The sequence below is a fragment of the Nymphalis io genome, chromosome 19 (genome assembly GCF_905147045.1).
Source record: "Nymphalis io chromosome 19, ilAglIoxx1.1, whole genome shotgun sequence".
Classification (NCBI taxonomy): domain Eukaryota; kingdom Metazoa; phylum Arthropoda; class Insecta; order Lepidoptera; family Nymphalidae; genus Nymphalis; species Nymphalis io.
Window position 1 is genome coordinate 997,944 of NC_065906.1, and position 18,771 is coordinate 1,016,714.

Sequence of the window (18,771 nt, forward strand, 5' to 3'; positions counted from 1 at the left end):
AGAAAGGAGGTTTTAAATGAATATTAATAGCATTCTTCTGCCATAATATTAATGTTCTGTATTTTCTTTGACTTTGAATGAAAGATATTTATTAGAGAATACCTAATCTTATTTAGAATTTCAGGAATATAACTGTATCAATGTTTTCGACTAAACTTTTGTACTTTTTTAACAATAAACTATCTATAAGAAAGACATTTAAAAGGTAATATATAAATAATATATTGCAAAATATACCTTTAATATAATTAGCCAAATGTTTATATTTAATCTTTTTTATAATTCATATAGGGTAAATATTTTTTTTGTAACAAATGCATAAGACAATAATATCGTGTTTATAACGTTGCTATTATGCTAACGGTACTTAAAAGCCTCGTTGGTGTGATTAGTAACTTATAAGGCTGTAAGACCTGGGTCCTTATTATCCTTCTAATATTATGAATCTGAAAGATTGTATGTTGGTTACTCAATCACGCCGACTAGACGGGCTTTTTTTTTTATAGAATAGGAAGGCGGACGAGCATATGGGCCACCTGATGGTAAGTGGTCACCAAACGCCCTTAGACATTGGCATTGTAAGAAATGTTAACCATCACTTACATCACCAATGCGCCACCAACCTTGGGAACTAAGATGTTATGTCCCTTGTGCCTGTAATTACACTGGCTCACTCACCCTTCAAACCGAAACACAACTGATGTTGAATGGGCTTGGATGGCAGACGGACCATTTTAGCATAATACCTTAGTTCCTTTGCTTTAAGTGTGGTGACTTATCTTAAGGTAGACCATTTTGCTACCTAATGTAAATACATAAATCAATTGAAGAAAATTTCACAGTTTGTGTTATAAATGCTAACAATCGTTCGAAAACGTTTCATTAAGTTTTTAATATCTAGGGCACTCCCAAGTTGGAGTGAGGTCGGTACTGGTAAACGACAGGAACTGGACTGGCGCGATGTTGTCACAGAGGCGGAACAGATTGTGGGGTATCCTACTTCATTCCTCAATTTAAGATGGTTATTAAATGATGAGATTGCGAATACAGCGATACATCTTAGGAAACTAGTAAGTTTTCTAGACGAGGTCTACGTGACCATTATTTTTGTAAAAATTACGGACACAGTTTGGAGTTGATGTGGAATTTTAAATAAAATATTTAAATTCGCAATGTGCTTAATGCTTTTTGTCATTAATCTCGTTCTATTTAACGTAAATGGAAATATCGAAGAGACTTAATAAATCATAAATATTGGCAACAAATCAATCTTTGCAAGATTAAAATCGAAGTTCTATCGATACTACCTGCTACTCTTTTATAATAGTAAAAAATAGTATTTAACACGCGTTAGTATTACATAAGTTCAAATTCAACAGGTTGGAACAAATCATCCCCTTCTGAAATCAGCAAAAAATCTTTTAATCGGCTCCAAAAGCAATCTCCAATCCGTCGGTTTAATTATTCTCTTAGTATCAAAAGCGGCTGGCTTACCACATTATATGATAGATCAGCATACCTCAGGAGTTCTCCATACACAGAGGGCGTTAGCAGAGATCGTAGAGATGAAGAGAACAGGCCACATGATCCATAAAACAATGGCTAATTTAAAGGAGAAGGAGAAACATGGTGATAAATACCAGGATCTCTTGTATGGAAATAAAATTGTACTTTTGACGGGTCAGTGTTTAAACTGAGTGTAGTAAGAATTGTGGAAACGTGTTCTTATAATACTAACTTAAAGAGGAAGTATAGAAAATGTATAAATAGTGCACTACTAAGTGTACTTCTTAATAAGCTTTGTGCAAGCCCGGCTGGCTTGGTACCACCCACTCATTACAATTTTACCGGCAAACAGCAAAACTTTTAGTATCGTTATGTTTCGGTTTGAAGGGTGAGTTAGCTAGTGTAACTACAGGCACAAGGAACATAACGAAGCGCTTTGGCGGTGTAGGGGATAGTTAATATTTCTTACAGTGCAAATATCTATGTGTAGTGGTGTCAAAAATCGTTTTATTCAGCGAAAAAAAAAGTTAGTTACTTTTTTTCCACATAGAATTAGCTAAGTTTTAAATCTAATTTCAGGGGATTATCTTCTAGCGACGTGTCTCAATGGTTTGGGTGGACTTCGTAATACAGAAGTGACGGAATTGATATCGACTGGTCTTCGGGACCTTGTTGAAGGCGATTTTTTGGGAGAGCGCGATGATGAGAACAATCCTTTGCCAAGTAGGCCAAAAGGTTGCTGTTATTTAAATAATAATAATGACGATAAAACTATTAGAATTTTGATAGCAGACGTCTATAAAAAATTATATATTTTTTTATAGTCTATATAGGCGTACGAGCATATTGGCCACCTGATGGTAAGTGGTTCACGCGGTCAACGCCCATAGACATTGGCACTGTAAGAAATGTTAACCATTGCTTACATCGCCAATGCGCAACCAACCTTGGAAACTACGATGTTACGTCCCTTGTGCCTGTAATTACACATATAGAATAGGCTAGGAGAATATTCCAACACGCTGTATTGCGTGTACACGTACGTATACCTACGCGTGTGGCCGAATTGCATATTGCACATGAAGACAGCCTTCCACTTCCACTGGTCTACCTTAAACTTATTAAAAATAAAGAAATAATTAATTAGTTTTACTATTAAGGATTGCTTACATTCATATTATTTTCGAATACGTATTATTTATGATAAGTAACGTCTAATTTCGGCTATATTATATTTTCAGTTTTATTATGTCTTATCAGCTTCTTTTAAGAATCTATTTTACTTTGGATTAGAGTATCAATTTGGTGTGGTTTCTATTACGACACCAAAATCACTATCGCGGTATAAGATACGGAAGCGCTTACATAATACACATATGACTATTGAACTTCATAGTTCTTTATGTATTTTGTTGGTGCATACCAGATTGCAAGGTGTGACGTAAAATTATATCATATAACCAAAACCAATTAAATAGTTACGTTAATCAATGCAACTTTCTTATGTGTACAATACACATTACATTTGTATTGCACAACGTTATAATTAGTTACTAGCTATTGTTATTAATTATAAAGCATATTTACATGTATTTTTAATTTGATCGTATTATATTTATTTTTTTAAATATGTATATATATGACAAACGTCACTTGGGTTCGGTTCAGAAATATTTTATATGAATTTTCTCATCTAAATAATGTATCTTTTGACAGCCAGCAACGATTTAAATGTTCATTATCAATGGGAAAGTGAAGACAATCTTGGCAAACTTGGATCGAACGATTATCTTGGACAGGGTAAAGATGAATGGCTCTTACGCACAATGCTTACATCGGGCAGTCTTCTTGGTAAAGGTTGCCAAGGTGCTATTAAGCTGGCTCGTCGGGGAGAGAAAATGGAACGGGACGCTTACATTCTTGGCGGTCACTTGGCGATAATTTGGCAACTTTATCTCGACGTTAAAGATTTCTTCACACATCCATATTCGTACTCCTTAGTCGGAGCTCCTGTGATTTTAGCGATATGGGAATATCCCACGGTGTACAGCTACATCTTGGAGGCAAAGTTAGAAAAAAGACCCATTGAATATAAGCAATTGTATTACGCAGTAAGAGCTACGAGGTCTTTGGAATATTTGACGTTATTGTTAGAAGATGAAATGGCAGCCATCTTGAAGATCAGTGATAGGTTTCCAGTGGATGACGCACGAAATGCAATACAAAAGATGGCGTTGACAATTCATGATGAAACACTTCAATACATTGAATAAATTTATAAAAATAAATTATAATTAAATTTATTAATTCTTCATAATTAGACTATTTATTTGGTAAATATAGTTCTTAAAATGTACACATTATATATATTTCTCTATAATATTACGCGTATGATACTTTAAAAGGTTTAAGAAAAAAAGCTTTTATTTATATTGATAACTAATTCGGTTACTAAAATTTTAATTAATGAAAATAATCAACGCGGTGTCAGTTACGATGCAATGATACGAGAACCGTGACGTAATAAATTAAAATTTCATTTCTGTGTGAATGACGCCGCGGAAATGCGCGGGAAATGAAAGTAGGCGCGATGTCAACTACGTTTTGCGTTGAATTATTAATTTTAACATTTCGATATCAAATTAAACAATATTTAACGTCTCATACTATTTATTCAACACAACATTTGCTTAACTATATATATCACAAAAATATTCTTATCTATCACAAAAAAATATTGCTTAAAAAAATACTAACAAAAAGATTTAAAAAAGAGTAATCAAACACTTAATCTGTGATATAGATAATAAAAATAGAACACTTGTGCGATCAAAATCGACGGAAGTGTCCGACATAGAACGACTTACAATAATGTTACGGCCATACTTGCGTAATTATGGCTCTGGTCTTAGCTTCGAGTGACTTTGTTGTTGACAATGCAAAAGCATTGTCGTGCACATGTATCATATAATGAAGCTAAGATGTAACTCGGAAAGCCATTGCCACATTTGTGTAAAAACGACTGAGTGGTTTTATTGGCTTATGGTTGTAATACCTTTAACACGCTGGTTGATATGTGTTCTACTTAAAAAATAAAAAAAAATTAAACAATACAAAAAATATTAAACCTTTGGGTAAATTACAAGAAATGCACGATTATCACCTCTAATGCTATTATAAAAATGTAAAAAATTAGCACAATTTATTGTTAATCCCCAAATTGTTACTAAAAACATAAATCACTAAAAAGAAAAAAAAACATGTCAAGTAAAACCTGCATTTTAAAAATTTCACTTATCTACGTATTTTATATTATCACTTTGTGATATAATATTTGATTATCTTATTAACAGGTCGAAACGTAACAAGTCATAGAATTGTTTGTATAAAATGTTAACATTGTGGGACCATAGACATCTTCTTATTTTATAGACAACCAAAACCTAATTCAAAATTTATGTACATTCCGCCTCTGAATTAAAAAATTTCAATGGATTGAACCTTCATGCTGTTCAATAGCATTATTGAATTTAATGATTTATATAAATTTTTCTATTATACATTAGGCAAAAGTCATAAATTTCAGCTAAACACACTTATCACACATCCCCGGCTTATAATTATTAACTATATTGTATTTATTAATCTCTTTATAGTATTTACAGATTCATTATCACCAAACATTTCAATATAACTTTTCGCTTTATCAGCATTTTCTGTGTAAAGATGTTTTGTTTTTTCAATTGCATTTGTTTTTGATATTTTTGCTTTCAAATCGTTAAAATCAATACTAGATACGTTTTTAACATTTTTCAAATTCTCATATAGTTCTGGGGATTCATTTAAAGCAAATAATACAGGAGCACTAACTAACGAAAATGGTTCCTGGTTTTCGGGGGAAAATTTTGGAATTTCACTAGCGGCTTGCCATGCTAGACATAAATGGCAGCCGAATAGATAAGCTTTTTTCTGCTCGGTAACATTCTTTCCAGCTAACAACACAGCACCTTCACAACCTCGACCAAATAATGATCCTCCATTGTACATATTCCGTAAAGTCCATTCGGATATAGGTGAGCCGAGTATGTCTGTTACACTCAGTGGTATTGTATCACAATTGATTTTAAAGTTGTCTACATTTTTATTCACTGGCTCACCGGGCAATGGCATATTTTGACTATCCCTTGGTCCGAAGAACTCTCCCTCACTGATGTCACGTAATGCTGTAGATATTAAATAAGATAAGTCCTGATTTCTTAAGCGGGCTAACATACCATTAGCGGTTACGAGCAAATAATCACCAATTAATATGGCAATTTTGTTAGCAAACATAGATGTATCTCGTTTTTTATCTTGTTCTTCAATGGGTATGTTTAATAGGCCTCTGTGTATGTAGTGGCCCGTGCGAATCATCTCCGTTAACTCGGCTAACATTCGTTGGTGTTCTATAAGTGTGGTGCTTTGTATGGAGTGTGTGGTTGGGCTGATGGCTTTAGAGAGTAGTAGTATGATGAGGCCCCATGGTTGCAAATTATTCTGCTCATTGTATAGTACAGTTTTAGCTGTTTTCATAATTGGATGATTGCTTCCTACCTAAAGATATATACATTATTAGTTAAGCTTAAATAGAAATATACATAAACATATTGAAACACCTTGAAAACAAGTAAACATAAACTTTGTCCATAACATTTACTTTTTTCTTAAATAAAAACCTTGATTTGCAAGAGGAAATAACCTTGATAGAAGGTTGCATAATATTACATATGTATCATATTTAAGAGGCATTGTGCCTTGTTATTTATTAAAATACTATTTATTTAAATTCATTTTGAGGATAAAGTTTAGTTTTTCGAATGTTTTCACTATTGACTATGTATATTTAGATAATTAAAAAAAATCACAACTGTATAATGAAAATGGTTACAATGTTTAAAATTTACAAGTACACATGTACTACTGCACGTATTTCACGAGTTAGTACGTACTTATAGTATATAGTAGTCTAATTTGATAATAATAAGATAAATCATAACACTATACTACTTACAATTTTACGTAAGTGCATGGCTAAATTGGCGAATTCATCACTCAATAACCATCTCAAGTTCATGAAGGATGTCGGATATCCAACTATTTTCTCAGCTTCTCTAATAATTTTACTCCACTGGGCCATTGGAGGTCGAAATACAAAATCTTCTTGGGTTAGGTTGGTCATGGTGCTTTCGACCCTTATTTGTTGCGTTAATATAGCTGTTCGACGTAAATGTCGTATCATAGCGTACGACATGTTAATGTTGTATATTAAAAGGTTATTATAAACACGGTTCACGGCTAGTTTAAGTTACGTTTTCACGTTTAATGATTAAAAAAACAGTCTGCGCGCCTTACGTTCTCGTGATTATGTCTGATTATGTCATTCTTTATTTTGACATTTCCTTGTTACGTTCCGAAACGCTACATCGTTAATTTGCAATCGTTGGGAAATTGATACTTGACGTGTTATTATAAGAACTTACACATAAAATAAAATTTGTTTTTCGAGTATTAAAGTTAAATGGCGTCTATCCAGGCAATAAAAATAAAATGGTAAAGCTAAATTAGGAATTTTTCTGCTTTTAAAGATACGGATTGACTCGATTAGCTATTAGATAAGAAACAATTGTTTTATAGTTTTCATAAATATTTAGTATAAAGATATAGGTAATGTTTGTTTATAATTATCTACTATTATAACATTAAAAATTATCTTTTCGGCCCAGCGGTTAGCTTATAAGGCTGCTGACTCTGAGGTCCCGTATTCGATTTGAGCCAGTTTTTTTCCGTTTTATGCTGACGATAAGTATTTATTACTACTAGTACTACGTTTACTAGCGTCATATTCTAACGTACTACGTTTGACGGTAGAATATGTTATGAGCGAGTGGTACCCAGACGGGCTTGCGCAAAGCTCTCCTCCAAGTATAATAATATTTTTAAAATATACCAGTCTGTTTGTTACTTACAAAGAAGCAATTTAAAAGAAATCTTTCATTAAACTTTCATCGTAGGTTTATTAAAAAAAAAGAATAGTCGTTTTAGTATTGACTGAGCTTTTATAGTTCGTTAACGATGGTCTGGTACAGCGCTGGCTCTGGCTCTTGATCAGGATAGAGTGAGATTATCTTTCAGCGCCATTTTGTCGACGATTTCACTTCATATAAATTGCATTTATGTTAATTTTATATAAATAATAATTAACACACGTAGAAAAATCAAACGACGCTTATGTAACGCTGATTTTTTTTATTGTGCGCTCCATACTATCTGCCACCTAGAGTGATCGCTCTTCTCGTTCTAGCCCAGGGCCAGCGCTGGGCTGATACGTTACTTCTCTTATATGATTTTGTTTGCCAACGCTCTTAAATAATCGACTACCAAATCTAAGTACTTTTTACAAGCAAATTCCAAATCGTAATTATACAAGATCTATATATTATGATGATATCCTTTGCGACCGATTTCGATCACGGCGGCCAATCTCGAAAAAGATAAGCCAACTGCGCAAGTCATATTATAGCGTAAAAGTATGTACGCAAACATAGATGCATTCGCATAGTCCGATGGGATGGCATTTCCGACCACCACATTTACGTACCTTACGAGATTTGAGAGTGTACACACATCGAAACCCGGGCTTTTACTGTGATTTTTCGAAAGAATAACCGAATATGTTTTTATTGGGTCGACCTGAGGCTTGAACCTTGGATTTCGGGATCTGTACCCTTACATCTCGCCACTGGACCAACAAGACAGTGATCTCTGTTTTCTTTTTTTTCATTTTGAAGCTATTGAAAAGGTTCAGCTTAGCATAAATTCTAATTAAAATATGTTTTCTTCAAAATTTCAATAACGTGTCTGTCTGGTCGAATTTCAACCACTGAGAACCACATTACCTATTAAATGTAAAGCTATCAGATCCAGATAGACAGAACAATAAATGAATGAATAAAGCACACACACACTCACAGTGATGCTTGCCTGGGCTTGAATACGGAATCACAGAACCACGTATGTAACTATTAGGCCATCTCGGCTCTGCTCCGGTTCGAATCGCGTATGAAAAGTAATTTAAAAAAAGAAACCATTATATAATAATATTATATATTTATATATAAACAAAAAGCCGAGATAGCCCAGTGGTAAGAACGCGTGAATCTTATCCGATGATCGTGGGTTCAAACCTGGGCAAGCACCACTGAATTTTCATGTGCTTAATTTGTGGTTATAATTAATCTCGTGCTTGACGGTGAAGGAAAACATCGTGAGGAAACGTGCATGTGTCTAATTTCACTGATATTCTGCCACATGTGTATTCCACAAACCCGCATTGAAGCAGCATGGTGGAATAAGCACCAAAACTTCTCAAAAAGTGAGGTATATACTAATTGTTTTACACCCGCTGTGATCGGCGTCGATTAAAATGTTATTAATGCTATGCCTCTGTTGCAATGCTTCTTAAGAAGAAGTTAACATTGTTTCGTAAATACTTATCTAATTCAATTCGCGCGCTGCCAATCACGCATAGAGTACTTAACCAGAAACCTTCAAATACTCAGAAAGAAAATAAATTGTACAAAATTTAAATTCAGATAAGCAATGCGTATAATATAATTTATGTAATTTTAAGTTCTTTATAAATATATTTATTTAAAGTTTTTTTTTCGTAATGATAAATAAATGTTACGAGAATTCTTCGAGTCGAAACTTCGAGAACTTTTCTCTAATTCTATCCAACTATACTTGCATATACAATAATATTAAATATAAGTAATCAAAAATGAGACAATGATGGAGGTTTAATCTTTCATCCAGTGAAAAATTTATATAAGATAAATTGTTACTCATTAAATAATGAAACGCTTCACTCTGGTAATCAATTAATAGCTAAACCTTGGATTGCCGTAAAAACTAAAAAAAAAGATTTACAGCACAAAAAAATTAATCCCTCGAAGAACGCAGTGGCCTCACTCAATCAGAAATGCGCCGATCAAAATGCAAACTTATTTTTTATACGTTTTGCGGACGAGCCACCATAACCCGCAACAAATTGCACATCGGTTTTATTTTTAATTGCTATGGACGAGCCACCGTCTTCGCCAGGGGCCTCTTGACCCTTCTATTTTTGAATTATTGCGCGCAGACACGTGATTGGCCGGTGTGGAAGCGTTAACGTTCAGTACCCGGTATTTTATTAGCATACGTTTAAGCGGGGCGAAGATAAGATCTGTTATAAAATACCTAATTGCAGCAAAGCTGTCTCGCTAAATACCTTCGTCTGTCTTTCTTATTCAAAACGGTTAACAAAACATTCGCTTCAATAGATAGTATCTACACACTTTACGATAAAAAAAAATAAAAGGTCAAGCGTGTTTGTAGATCTTTAAATAAATAAGGATACATTGTATTTATTTACAAACTCAGTGATCTTTTATTTTCAATGTAACAGATAGGTATAAGCAGTTGTAGAATAACATAAAAAAGTAATATTTTTTTCAGTAGTTTCAGTTACCGTCCGATAATCGTTTTACATTCGTTACTCGGTATATTTATTGAATATTCTATTAAAATGCAGGACATTTTGCCTTTTTTAGTTTATATAAAACGTCGACTCCATACTTGTTTCAAACAATTATTAATAAAGTTATTGCAATTATCTAATTGTATCAACTTTCGCTGCAAGAATATTTATTTAGTTATTTTATAAATAATTGGCCGAGCACACGTGCGTGCTATGTGTGTGCATGCTAACTTTTAGCATGTCACAACTTCAATTCCAATGGCATCCAGCATAGTTCTACAGGTATTGATATTTTTAAGAGGTTAAATGTAAACACGTCGGAATGCCCGATACGATTACGATTTACACTGGGTACGGATTACAGTGTTCAATTCCAACAGATACTAGCATTTTATCCAGTCATAATAGTGCGTAAAATTGCGCACAGTAGGTGCACCATGGTCTGATGGGACACGATCAGAGCGGAAGACAATCACACGTTTTTTTTGCATTAGCTTGAAAATTTTCTCACGATTAGTATTGTTGAGTTCCAGGTTGAGGGGCGAGAGATACATTGTAACTACAGGTAAATAAAAACTTTAACTGGACCTCATGCCATCGACTCCAATTATTGTGTATTATATATATTCATCATTTAGTCCAGAGGGTGGATCTACCAGTTATCTGTCCGATAGCTGGTTGGAATCACTACGGGTACGCGACCCCGGGCTGCTCTAGCTACTAGTGTCACATTCCTGTATCTTCCGTGATCACAGTATCCTCCCCCCTCTCCTTGATACGCTGTTTCCCAAAATTATCCCAGCGTCACGCCAAAGAAGAAGGAAAACTAATATTAAACCCGGAGCGGTGCCTCCGTTTAGGCGTAAGCCAGTCACCTGCGGCCAAACCAGCACCACACGTATTGACTCGTCATTCCTGCGGATCCTGCTGGGGAGGAGGAGAGGGTGGCATGGGTACTGGGCAAGCCCGTGTTGCCATAAAGTCGCCTGGCCCAGGCGTAGCAGCATCCACGGAGAGGACACTTCGCTCACCTGTCTTATTCAGTCATGAACGCAAGTGCCTTCGCGATGCCGCTTAAATCATCTGTCAAAGATGCAGAGGCCTATATATATATATATTCATCACAATGCCTACTTCCAGAAAGTAATACCTAGTTGATTGTTACAATATTTATTGCAATTGACATTCGTCGTGGGTTCAATTTCGTTTCGCTCTTAATACATAATACTTAGGTCTAGTTATTTGAATTTGTTTACTTAGGTATTTTATGCGATTGTCATCACTTTATATGATTGCCACGGTGGCTTAGTGGCTAAAACATTTGAAACTTAACCGAGGATAATAGGTACAAGCCCGAGCAAGCACCAATTAGTTTTTAGGTGCTTCAATCAATCAACAGCCAATCGTTGTCCACTGCTGAACATAGGCCTCTCCCAAGGTGCGCCAAAGCTCCCTGTCCTCCGCCTTCCGCATCCAGTTGGTGCCCGCCACCTTCTTAAGGTCGTCGGTCCACCTGGCTGGAGGGCGCCCTACGCTGCGCTTGCCGATTCGCGGTCTCCACTCTAGGACTCGTCTGCTCCAACGGCCATCGGTCCTACGACATACGTGACCAGCCCACTGCCACTTCAGCCTGCTAATTTTGCAAGCTATGTCGGTGACTCCGGTTCTTTTCCGGATAATCTCATTTCTGATCTTATCCTTCAAAGATACTCCGAGCATAGCTCGCTCCATAGCACGCTGAGCGACTTTGAATTTGTGGACTAGTCCCGCAGTTAGTGTCCACGTTTCGGCACCGTATGTCATGGCAGGTAAGACGCATTGGTTGAAGACTTTCGTCTTCAAACATTGCGGTATAGACGACTTGAGGACTTGACGAAGGTTGCCAAATGCTGCCCATCCCAAGCGAATTCTTCGATCGGCTTCCTTCTCGAAGTTGTTCCTACCGACTTGTATTATCTGTCCTAGGTAGGTATATTCACTAACAACTTCGAGAGGTTTCCCCTCGACGTATATCGGTCCCGGCACGACATGCCTATTGAACATGACCTTGGTCTTGTCCAAGTTCATACCGAGACCGACACACCGGGAAGACTCGCCTAGGCTACGCAGCATTTCGGTGAGTTGTTCCAGCGACTCTGCTATGATGACGATATCGTCGGCAAATCGAAGGTGTGAGATGTACTCGCCGTTTACATTGACTCCATACCTAGTCCAATCCAGCGTTTTGAAAACGTCTTCCAACGCGTTGGTGAACAGTTTCGGGGATATTACATCCCCCTGTCTCACCCCTCTGCGCAGTTGGATCGCCTTCGTCTTACAGTCCTGGATGTGGACAGTCATTGTAGCGGCGTTGTACAGACATCTCAGTACCTCGACATATCTCCAATCGATATGACATCTCTGCAATGAGTCGAGCACTGCCCAGGTTTCGATGGAGTCGAAGGCTTTCTCGTAGTCCACAAATGCCATACACAGCGGCTGATTGTACTCTTCGGTCTTCTGCACAATCTGCCGAACAGTATGGATGTGGTCCACGGTGCTGTAGCCTGATCGAAAGCCGGCTTGCTCTGGGGGCTGGAACTCGTCAAGTCGTCTGGCGAGACGGTTCGTGACGACTCTTGAGAACAGCTTATACACGTGACTCAGGAGGGAGATTGGTCTGTAGTTTTTCAAGAGGGTTTTATCACCTTTCTTGAAAAACAGTACCACCTCACTCCCGCTCCACGTTTCCGGGGTCTTGCCATGTTGGATGACGGAATTAAAGAGGCTTGCTAGCTCTTTCAGGACCGGAGTCCCGCCTGCCTTAAGCAACTCTGTTGTGATTCCGTCATCTCCCGGAGCTTTGTTGTTTTTAAGCTGTTCTAGAGCCGCCCTAATCTCTCCTTGGTCAACGACCGGGAGCTCCTCGGAGTAATGGCGCATAAGAGGGGCGCGCTGGTCATCAATACTGATTCCCACGGGTTTATCCGATCTTGAAGAGAACAACTGCCCATAAAACCTCTCTACTTCTCCGATAATCTCAGGCCTAGAGGTAACGACCCCACCATTTTCAGTTTTAAGTTTTGTCAGACGCGGCCTCCCAAACTTGCGAGCGAACACTTTCGATCCCCGATTTTGCTCAATCGCAGCCTTGATGGCACGGGTATTGGAGCGTCGGAGATCGCGTCGCGTCAGCGTTTTTATTGTTCGGTTTAAGGCCTTATCTGACAAAAACGATGGTAGTTCTCGTCGTTTTCTCATGAGCTCGAGTGTCTCAGCAGAGAGTTTTGGTGCGTTGTCTCTTCTCTGTGGCGGAAAACACTTGCGGGATGTGTTTTGCAGTATTTTGACCAGCGTGTCGGTTCTCTCATCAATGCTGCTTATGGTTTCCAACGCGGTGAATTGATTTTGAAGTTCCATTTGGAACTTTTCGGAGCCTTGAGCAGCTTGGAGCATGGTAGGTCGGAGAGTAGACCTCATCATTCTCGATCTTTCGGCTTTTAAGTTGATATTTAGAGTGCCTCGAACCAAGCGGTGATCACTTCCGGTATTAAACCTGTTGATCACTGAAACATCTCTAAATATGTGCCTTTTATTCGAAATGATAAAGTCTATCTCGTTCCTTGTCACGTTATCGGGGCTTCGCCAGGTCCACCTCCTCTGAGGCTTCTTTTGAAAGAAAGAATTCATCAAAAAAAGCCCCTGCGCTTCGAGAAAGTTTACCAGCATTTGCCCCCTGTGATTTCTGCAGCCCAAGCCGTAAGGTCCGACTTTCGATTCACCGCTATCTTGTACTCCCACTTTAGCATTAAAGTCTCCCATAACAACATTATAGTGGGCCCTCGAGGTGTCGTTGAGGGCCTTTGCGATGTCCTCGTACATCGCTTCGACCACATCATCAGAGTATGTCGAAGTTGGCGCATATACCTGTACAACCTTCAGGGAGTACCTGTCGGAAAGTTTTAGGACAAGGTACGCTACCCGATTCGACACACTACTGATTTCCACAATGCTGCTAATGAGATCCTTTTTGACAAGAAAACCGACACCACCCTGGGAGAGGTTATCACCTTCGCGGAAGTAGAGTAAGTTACCGGACTCTAGAGTTATCGTGTCCTCCCCCTGTCTTCGGACTTCAGATAACCCCAGTATATGCCAGTTTATATGACTTAACTCTACTTCTAATTCGGCGAGGTGATGGTCCAGCCTCATCGAGCGTCCATTATACGTTGCCATTTTCAGTCGTTTTATACGGTAGCCTGCCGTGAACCGGTGATTCTTAGCACCCCCTGCCCTGCCGATACCGCGACCGCTACCTTGGTCGGGCCTAGCGGGCTTGCCGGTAACTGGGGGCCTTTTTTTTGGGCGCATCTGCCATTAAGGGAGGGGTTTGCCCATACTCGCCGCGCTGGGCAGGCGTGTTGGCGAGCGCAGTAGGGGGTAAGATGTTTATGGGAGGGGGGACGCTGCTGCCCATCCCCCCTTTTCCCCGTCCCTCAGTCGCCTCTTACGACACCCACGGGATGAGATTGGGGGAGTACTATTCTAAGCCGGTACTCCACGGCATCGGCATTAGGTGCTTAAGTTGCGTTTATAAGTTTATCATTCATCTCGTGCTTTGCAGTAAAATGCTTTATTAATATATGGAGTTGAGGTAGTTTATATGGTGGGGATATGAGGATCTTAAACGGAGATCATGATCATGAGTTCAAATCTGGACAAGTGCTGAAACAAGAAATCACCGTGTGTCGAAAGGGATTCTGTCTGTGGAGAGATTAAGCGTTGTGGATTAATTAAATAAAGAGGTATCTGCCCAGCGGTGGGACATTAATGTACTATTACTTTAGTTACATTATGTAAAAACAGTAATATAGTTAAGTTTGTAAATAACTAAGACTTAAACAGCACTTAAAAAACCTCCTCTAATTATCTCCTTCGAAAATATAATTTTAAAAGTTACATAAAAAAAAAACAAATACCTACACTGTTAAGTTATGAGTGATTTGTCGAATTTCTGTTTTTTTTTTACATCTTTTATAATATAAGTTTAACAATTAATTGGTTGTCAAATTCGTTATAAAGTGACACTTGAAATGTATATTTATATATAACTAGTTTTCGCTCGTAGCCTGATGGAGTGTGGTGTTAGGTACAAAAAAATACTTTTTGTCCTTCTTTGGGTTTCATACCAAAATTCATTTATTTCAGTACAGCGGTTTAGGGTGAAAAGTTAACAGACAAACAGAGTTTGCATTTATAATTTATATAGGGGTTTTTAAATACTATGAAAAAGTTTTTCAATCAAATTTAATAAAATTCTTTATACAATTACAAATAGCTTAAAAAAATCAAACGAAAGTATGGTGAGTATTACTAGTCTTGATATACCTATCTTATTTCGTATTTTCATTAAAAAATAAAGCCATTTATTATCTATGGTCATAGGTATAAAATATTCATAGAGTTATTTTTGAGAACCACCCTTAATAAATGAGGTACGCTCCTCCGACGGCAAATTGCTTCTTGGTTATTATTCTCAATCGCCAATCCTATCCATTTAAAAGCAATTATGTTTTATTATAGCCTCTCGAGAGAGACAACGCATGACTGACAGTATGTTAGAAAAGGACAGAGTGACCTTGACCATAGACAAGTTATCACATAGACGTGTATTGACTTCGAAATATGTAAAGTTAAGATATATGACAGGTGAAAAGAGCTACACGAATATAGAAATGAAAAACTCTATTTCGAACGAGTTCGATTTGTAAAAAACAAAAGAAAGTTTTATGTTTATTTCTAGAAAACAGATAGGTAATCCTATCTTAGAAGATCAATTGTATTTTGTGTTGTTAAGTTTATTGACAGATGTCTTAGACCATGCTAAGTCTATGTGTAACGTAAGCGAGCGCGCGTTTTGTGTTTTTTTTTCGTGGGCACGGGCGAGCTGTCTTGATGCCTGATTGTGAATGGAGGCCTAATGGACGCTTGGAAATATAAAATTAAATCGGATATAATGAGTTACATAGGCTATCACGATCGCGCGAGGGTTCGACGGGTCGCGGAAGGCTTTTGTTCTTGAGGTCGATGAACTTACATCGTTTTAGTAATTAAAATGAACTTTCGTTCTTGTTTTTAAAAAAGTATAGCCTAATGGAACATTAATGCGAACTGTCAGAAGTTAAGTTATTTCTTAATAAAAGTAATCAGTCATTCTATGTTGTATCATCTGATTTTAGATTCATATGTGGGTGTTGCCTTAACAATTAAAAATATGTTAATTGCATATTTAATTTTTTAACTTAACATTGGTTACAATTACAATATTTACACATAAATATTTTACTTTATTATTTAAAAGAAATCGAATAAATATTTTATTTATAATGTTTAAGCAATAATATTATTAAACGTAAATTTGTTCGGCATGTTTTTAAACCCAAAATGGCGGCTATAATTAACCATATGATCACCGCGGGCGGTTCATAATAAGGCATTTAGTTTTTAAATTTAGCCAAAGGCGATAATAATCGTTTTACATTCATAACTTATTAGTATTTTAAATTACTTTTTGTCTGAAATATGCAATTTATATTTTCATCAACGTTATATTTTAAGGTTCGTTTCTTTGCTACTATTTATCAAATCTCAATATTAATAACACCAATATTGTATACTGTAAGTACATATATATTGTATATCTATCTTTTAACTTTATTTTTATTAAATAAGTGAATTGTTTGTTTTGATTTTAACAAAACTTTTTGCATTTGATAGCCGAATTCTTGAGGAAGATTATAGGCTATTTAATAGCACGCTACGTCTCATTGGGGAGGAGCAGAAAAGCGAAGTGAAATCTGAAAGCGAGTGAAATCGCGTGGAGCAGCTAGTAAATAATATTTAAAAAAGTTAATAGGGTTACGTTTATCTGTTTTCAGCTAATACTTCTGAAATATAAAGCGCTTTGAAATAATCAAGACACAAAATATACTTAACATGTGAAATAAGTAATCCAAGATTGAATATGCTTGTACTTAAATGGCACTTCATTCATTCTAAATGAAAGTAAAAGTTACATTAAGAGTGACAAATTAACTTAAGTAAGCATTTTTTTTTTTAAATAAGTACATTAGACAATCGAAGCTGATCGTAATCAAACAATTAGTCTTAACTAAAGTCAAAGGGTAAAGGTTAATCCCATGCGTCTAAGGAAATTAACCTTTATAATGTTATAAAATTTTAATATATAATAAAGTATGAATAGGTATTTTTTTATTCCGAATTCATCGTTTTGGCTAATCTGACGGTTCACGATTATTTCAAGACATGGAGATGAAGGAATAAACGCTTTGTGATATTCAGCCGTCAGCTTATTTCTTGGACAATTATATCGACGTAATCATAGAACAATGAATGTTTGCTATTTTGTATCTTAAAATTTACGAATGATGTGACGACTCTATTGATGAAATGGTGTAACAAAAGAGGTTTTGCTGTTAACCATTTTTAACGATATGTTTTTAATTATGGAAAATTTACAAAAATTCTTTCACCAAAGGTTGTCAGTGAGAGATATAAGACCGCCTTTGCACACAATTTTTTTTTCTATTTTTCTTTGATTGTTTCCTATTTCTCTTATCTTATTTATATGTTGTGCAATAAGTATTAAATAAATAAATTAATGAAAAATATTTGTTTTTAACACGATTACAAAAAGTAATTTAATATTAGATTTATATATACATAATATATTCATTCACATGAATTTTGTTCATATGAAGTAATTATACTTCGAAAGCGCAAACCAATTATACCTTAATATAAATAGTCGTATGATGGCAAAGTGACCCAGGGGTGTCTTATGACAATAGCCTGGTATATTATACGTATATGGTAAAACCTTGGTTTGTCGGTTTTAATGTAAGTCATGCGATATATATATCAGCTATTTGCTCTGTATAGCGACAATGTTCGTCCGTCCATCTGAATGGCGCATTAGCGTACAATGTACAATGAGGCGTGTGCGTTTGATCCGCCGCTATCTCAGTATTTAGTACGGGTTTGTTGCCTGGCTGTTTCGATGTGCTTTTTTAAGTTCGGTTTACGTTGCTCCATCAATTATTATATAACTAGTGATGCGCTTGGTTTTCCATGACGAAACGATAAATTCTGACGTAGGTATTTTAATAATTTATATAACAATTAATGAATATTAATAATTGTCTATTTCATACATCACCAATGTGCCACCAACCTTGGGAATTAAGATACGATGTCCCTTGTGCCTACACAAGTTACACTGGTTCACTAACTCTTCTATTCGGAACACAACAATAAGTAATACTGTTTGGTCTACCGCCAAATAATTTAATGTATAAATGTATAAATGGTTCGTGCCTACACAGACGGACTTGCACGAAGCCCTACCACCAGGGAAACATATTAATTATTGAAAATTCATTTAATGATATTTTTTTTTAACTAGGAAACAAATGAAACATCATTTAAAAGGTACGGTGACATAGATGGGTACACGATAAAATATAGGTTTTTGTCGAATATTGTACGCACGCACGCGATACTTCTTGAATGTATTAGTAGAGCCGAAAAAAATATTATGACAAGACAAAAATAAGACAAGGCGATTATATCTGTTTATGTGTAGTAGTTATATAGTACAGTTATATATAGTAACAGAAAAATGGCGAAAGATTTATACGTTTTCA

General features: G+C 36.3%; 2 protein-coding genes across 2 annotated transcripts; one reads left to right on the forward strand and one right to left on the reverse strand.

The window, feature by feature from the left end:
• Positions 1-854: 854 nt before the first annotated feature.
• LOC126776147 (all trans-polyprenyl-diphosphate synthase PDSS2-like) lies at positions 855-3,779 on the forward strand. Its single transcript, XM_050498447.1, has 4 exons — positions 855-1,070; positions 1,380-1,680; positions 2,086-2,241; positions 3,223-3,779. The coding sequence occupies exons 1-4, from the start codon at positions 855-857 to the stop codon at positions 3,777-3,779; spliced, it is 1,230 nt and encodes a 409-aa protein (XP_050354404.1).
• A 379-nt stretch (positions 3,780-4,158) lies between these two features.
• LOC126775894 (all trans-polyprenyl-diphosphate synthase PDSS2-like) lies at positions 4,159-6,902 on the reverse strand. The gene is made up of 2 exons (XM_050498056.1): positions 6,557-6,902; positions 4,159-6,099 (listed from the first exon to the last, which is right to left on the reverse strand). Exons 1-2 carry the CDS (start codon positions 6,794-6,796, stop codon positions 5,134-5,136), a joined length of 1,206 nt encoding a protein of 401 aa, XP_050354013.1. The 5' UTR covers positions 6,797-6,902; the 3' UTR covers positions 4,159-5,133.
• Positions 6,903-18,771: the final 11,869 nt, after the last annotated feature.

Coding starts and splice junctions, on each gene's coding strand:
- LOC126776147 (XM_050498447.1), top strand. CDS start 855: ATGCTAACAATCGTTCGAAAACGTTTCATTAAGTTTTTAATATCTAGG. Junction 1,681..2,085: donor TAAAATTGTACTTTTGACGG/GTCAGTGTTTAA, acceptor ATCTAATTTCAG/GGGATTATCTTCTAGCGACG. Junction 2,242..3,222: donor TTTGCCAAGTAGGCCAAAAG/GTTGCTGTTATT, acceptor ATCTTTTGACAG/CCAGCAACGATTTAAATGTT.
- LOC126775894 (XM_050498056.1), bottom strand. CDS start 6,796: ATGTCGTACGCTATGATACGACATTTACGTCGAACAGCTATATTAACG. Junction 6,100..6,556: donor CCATGCACTTACGTAAAATT/GTAAGTAGTATA, acceptor ATATATCTTTAG/GTAGGAAGCAATCATCCAAT.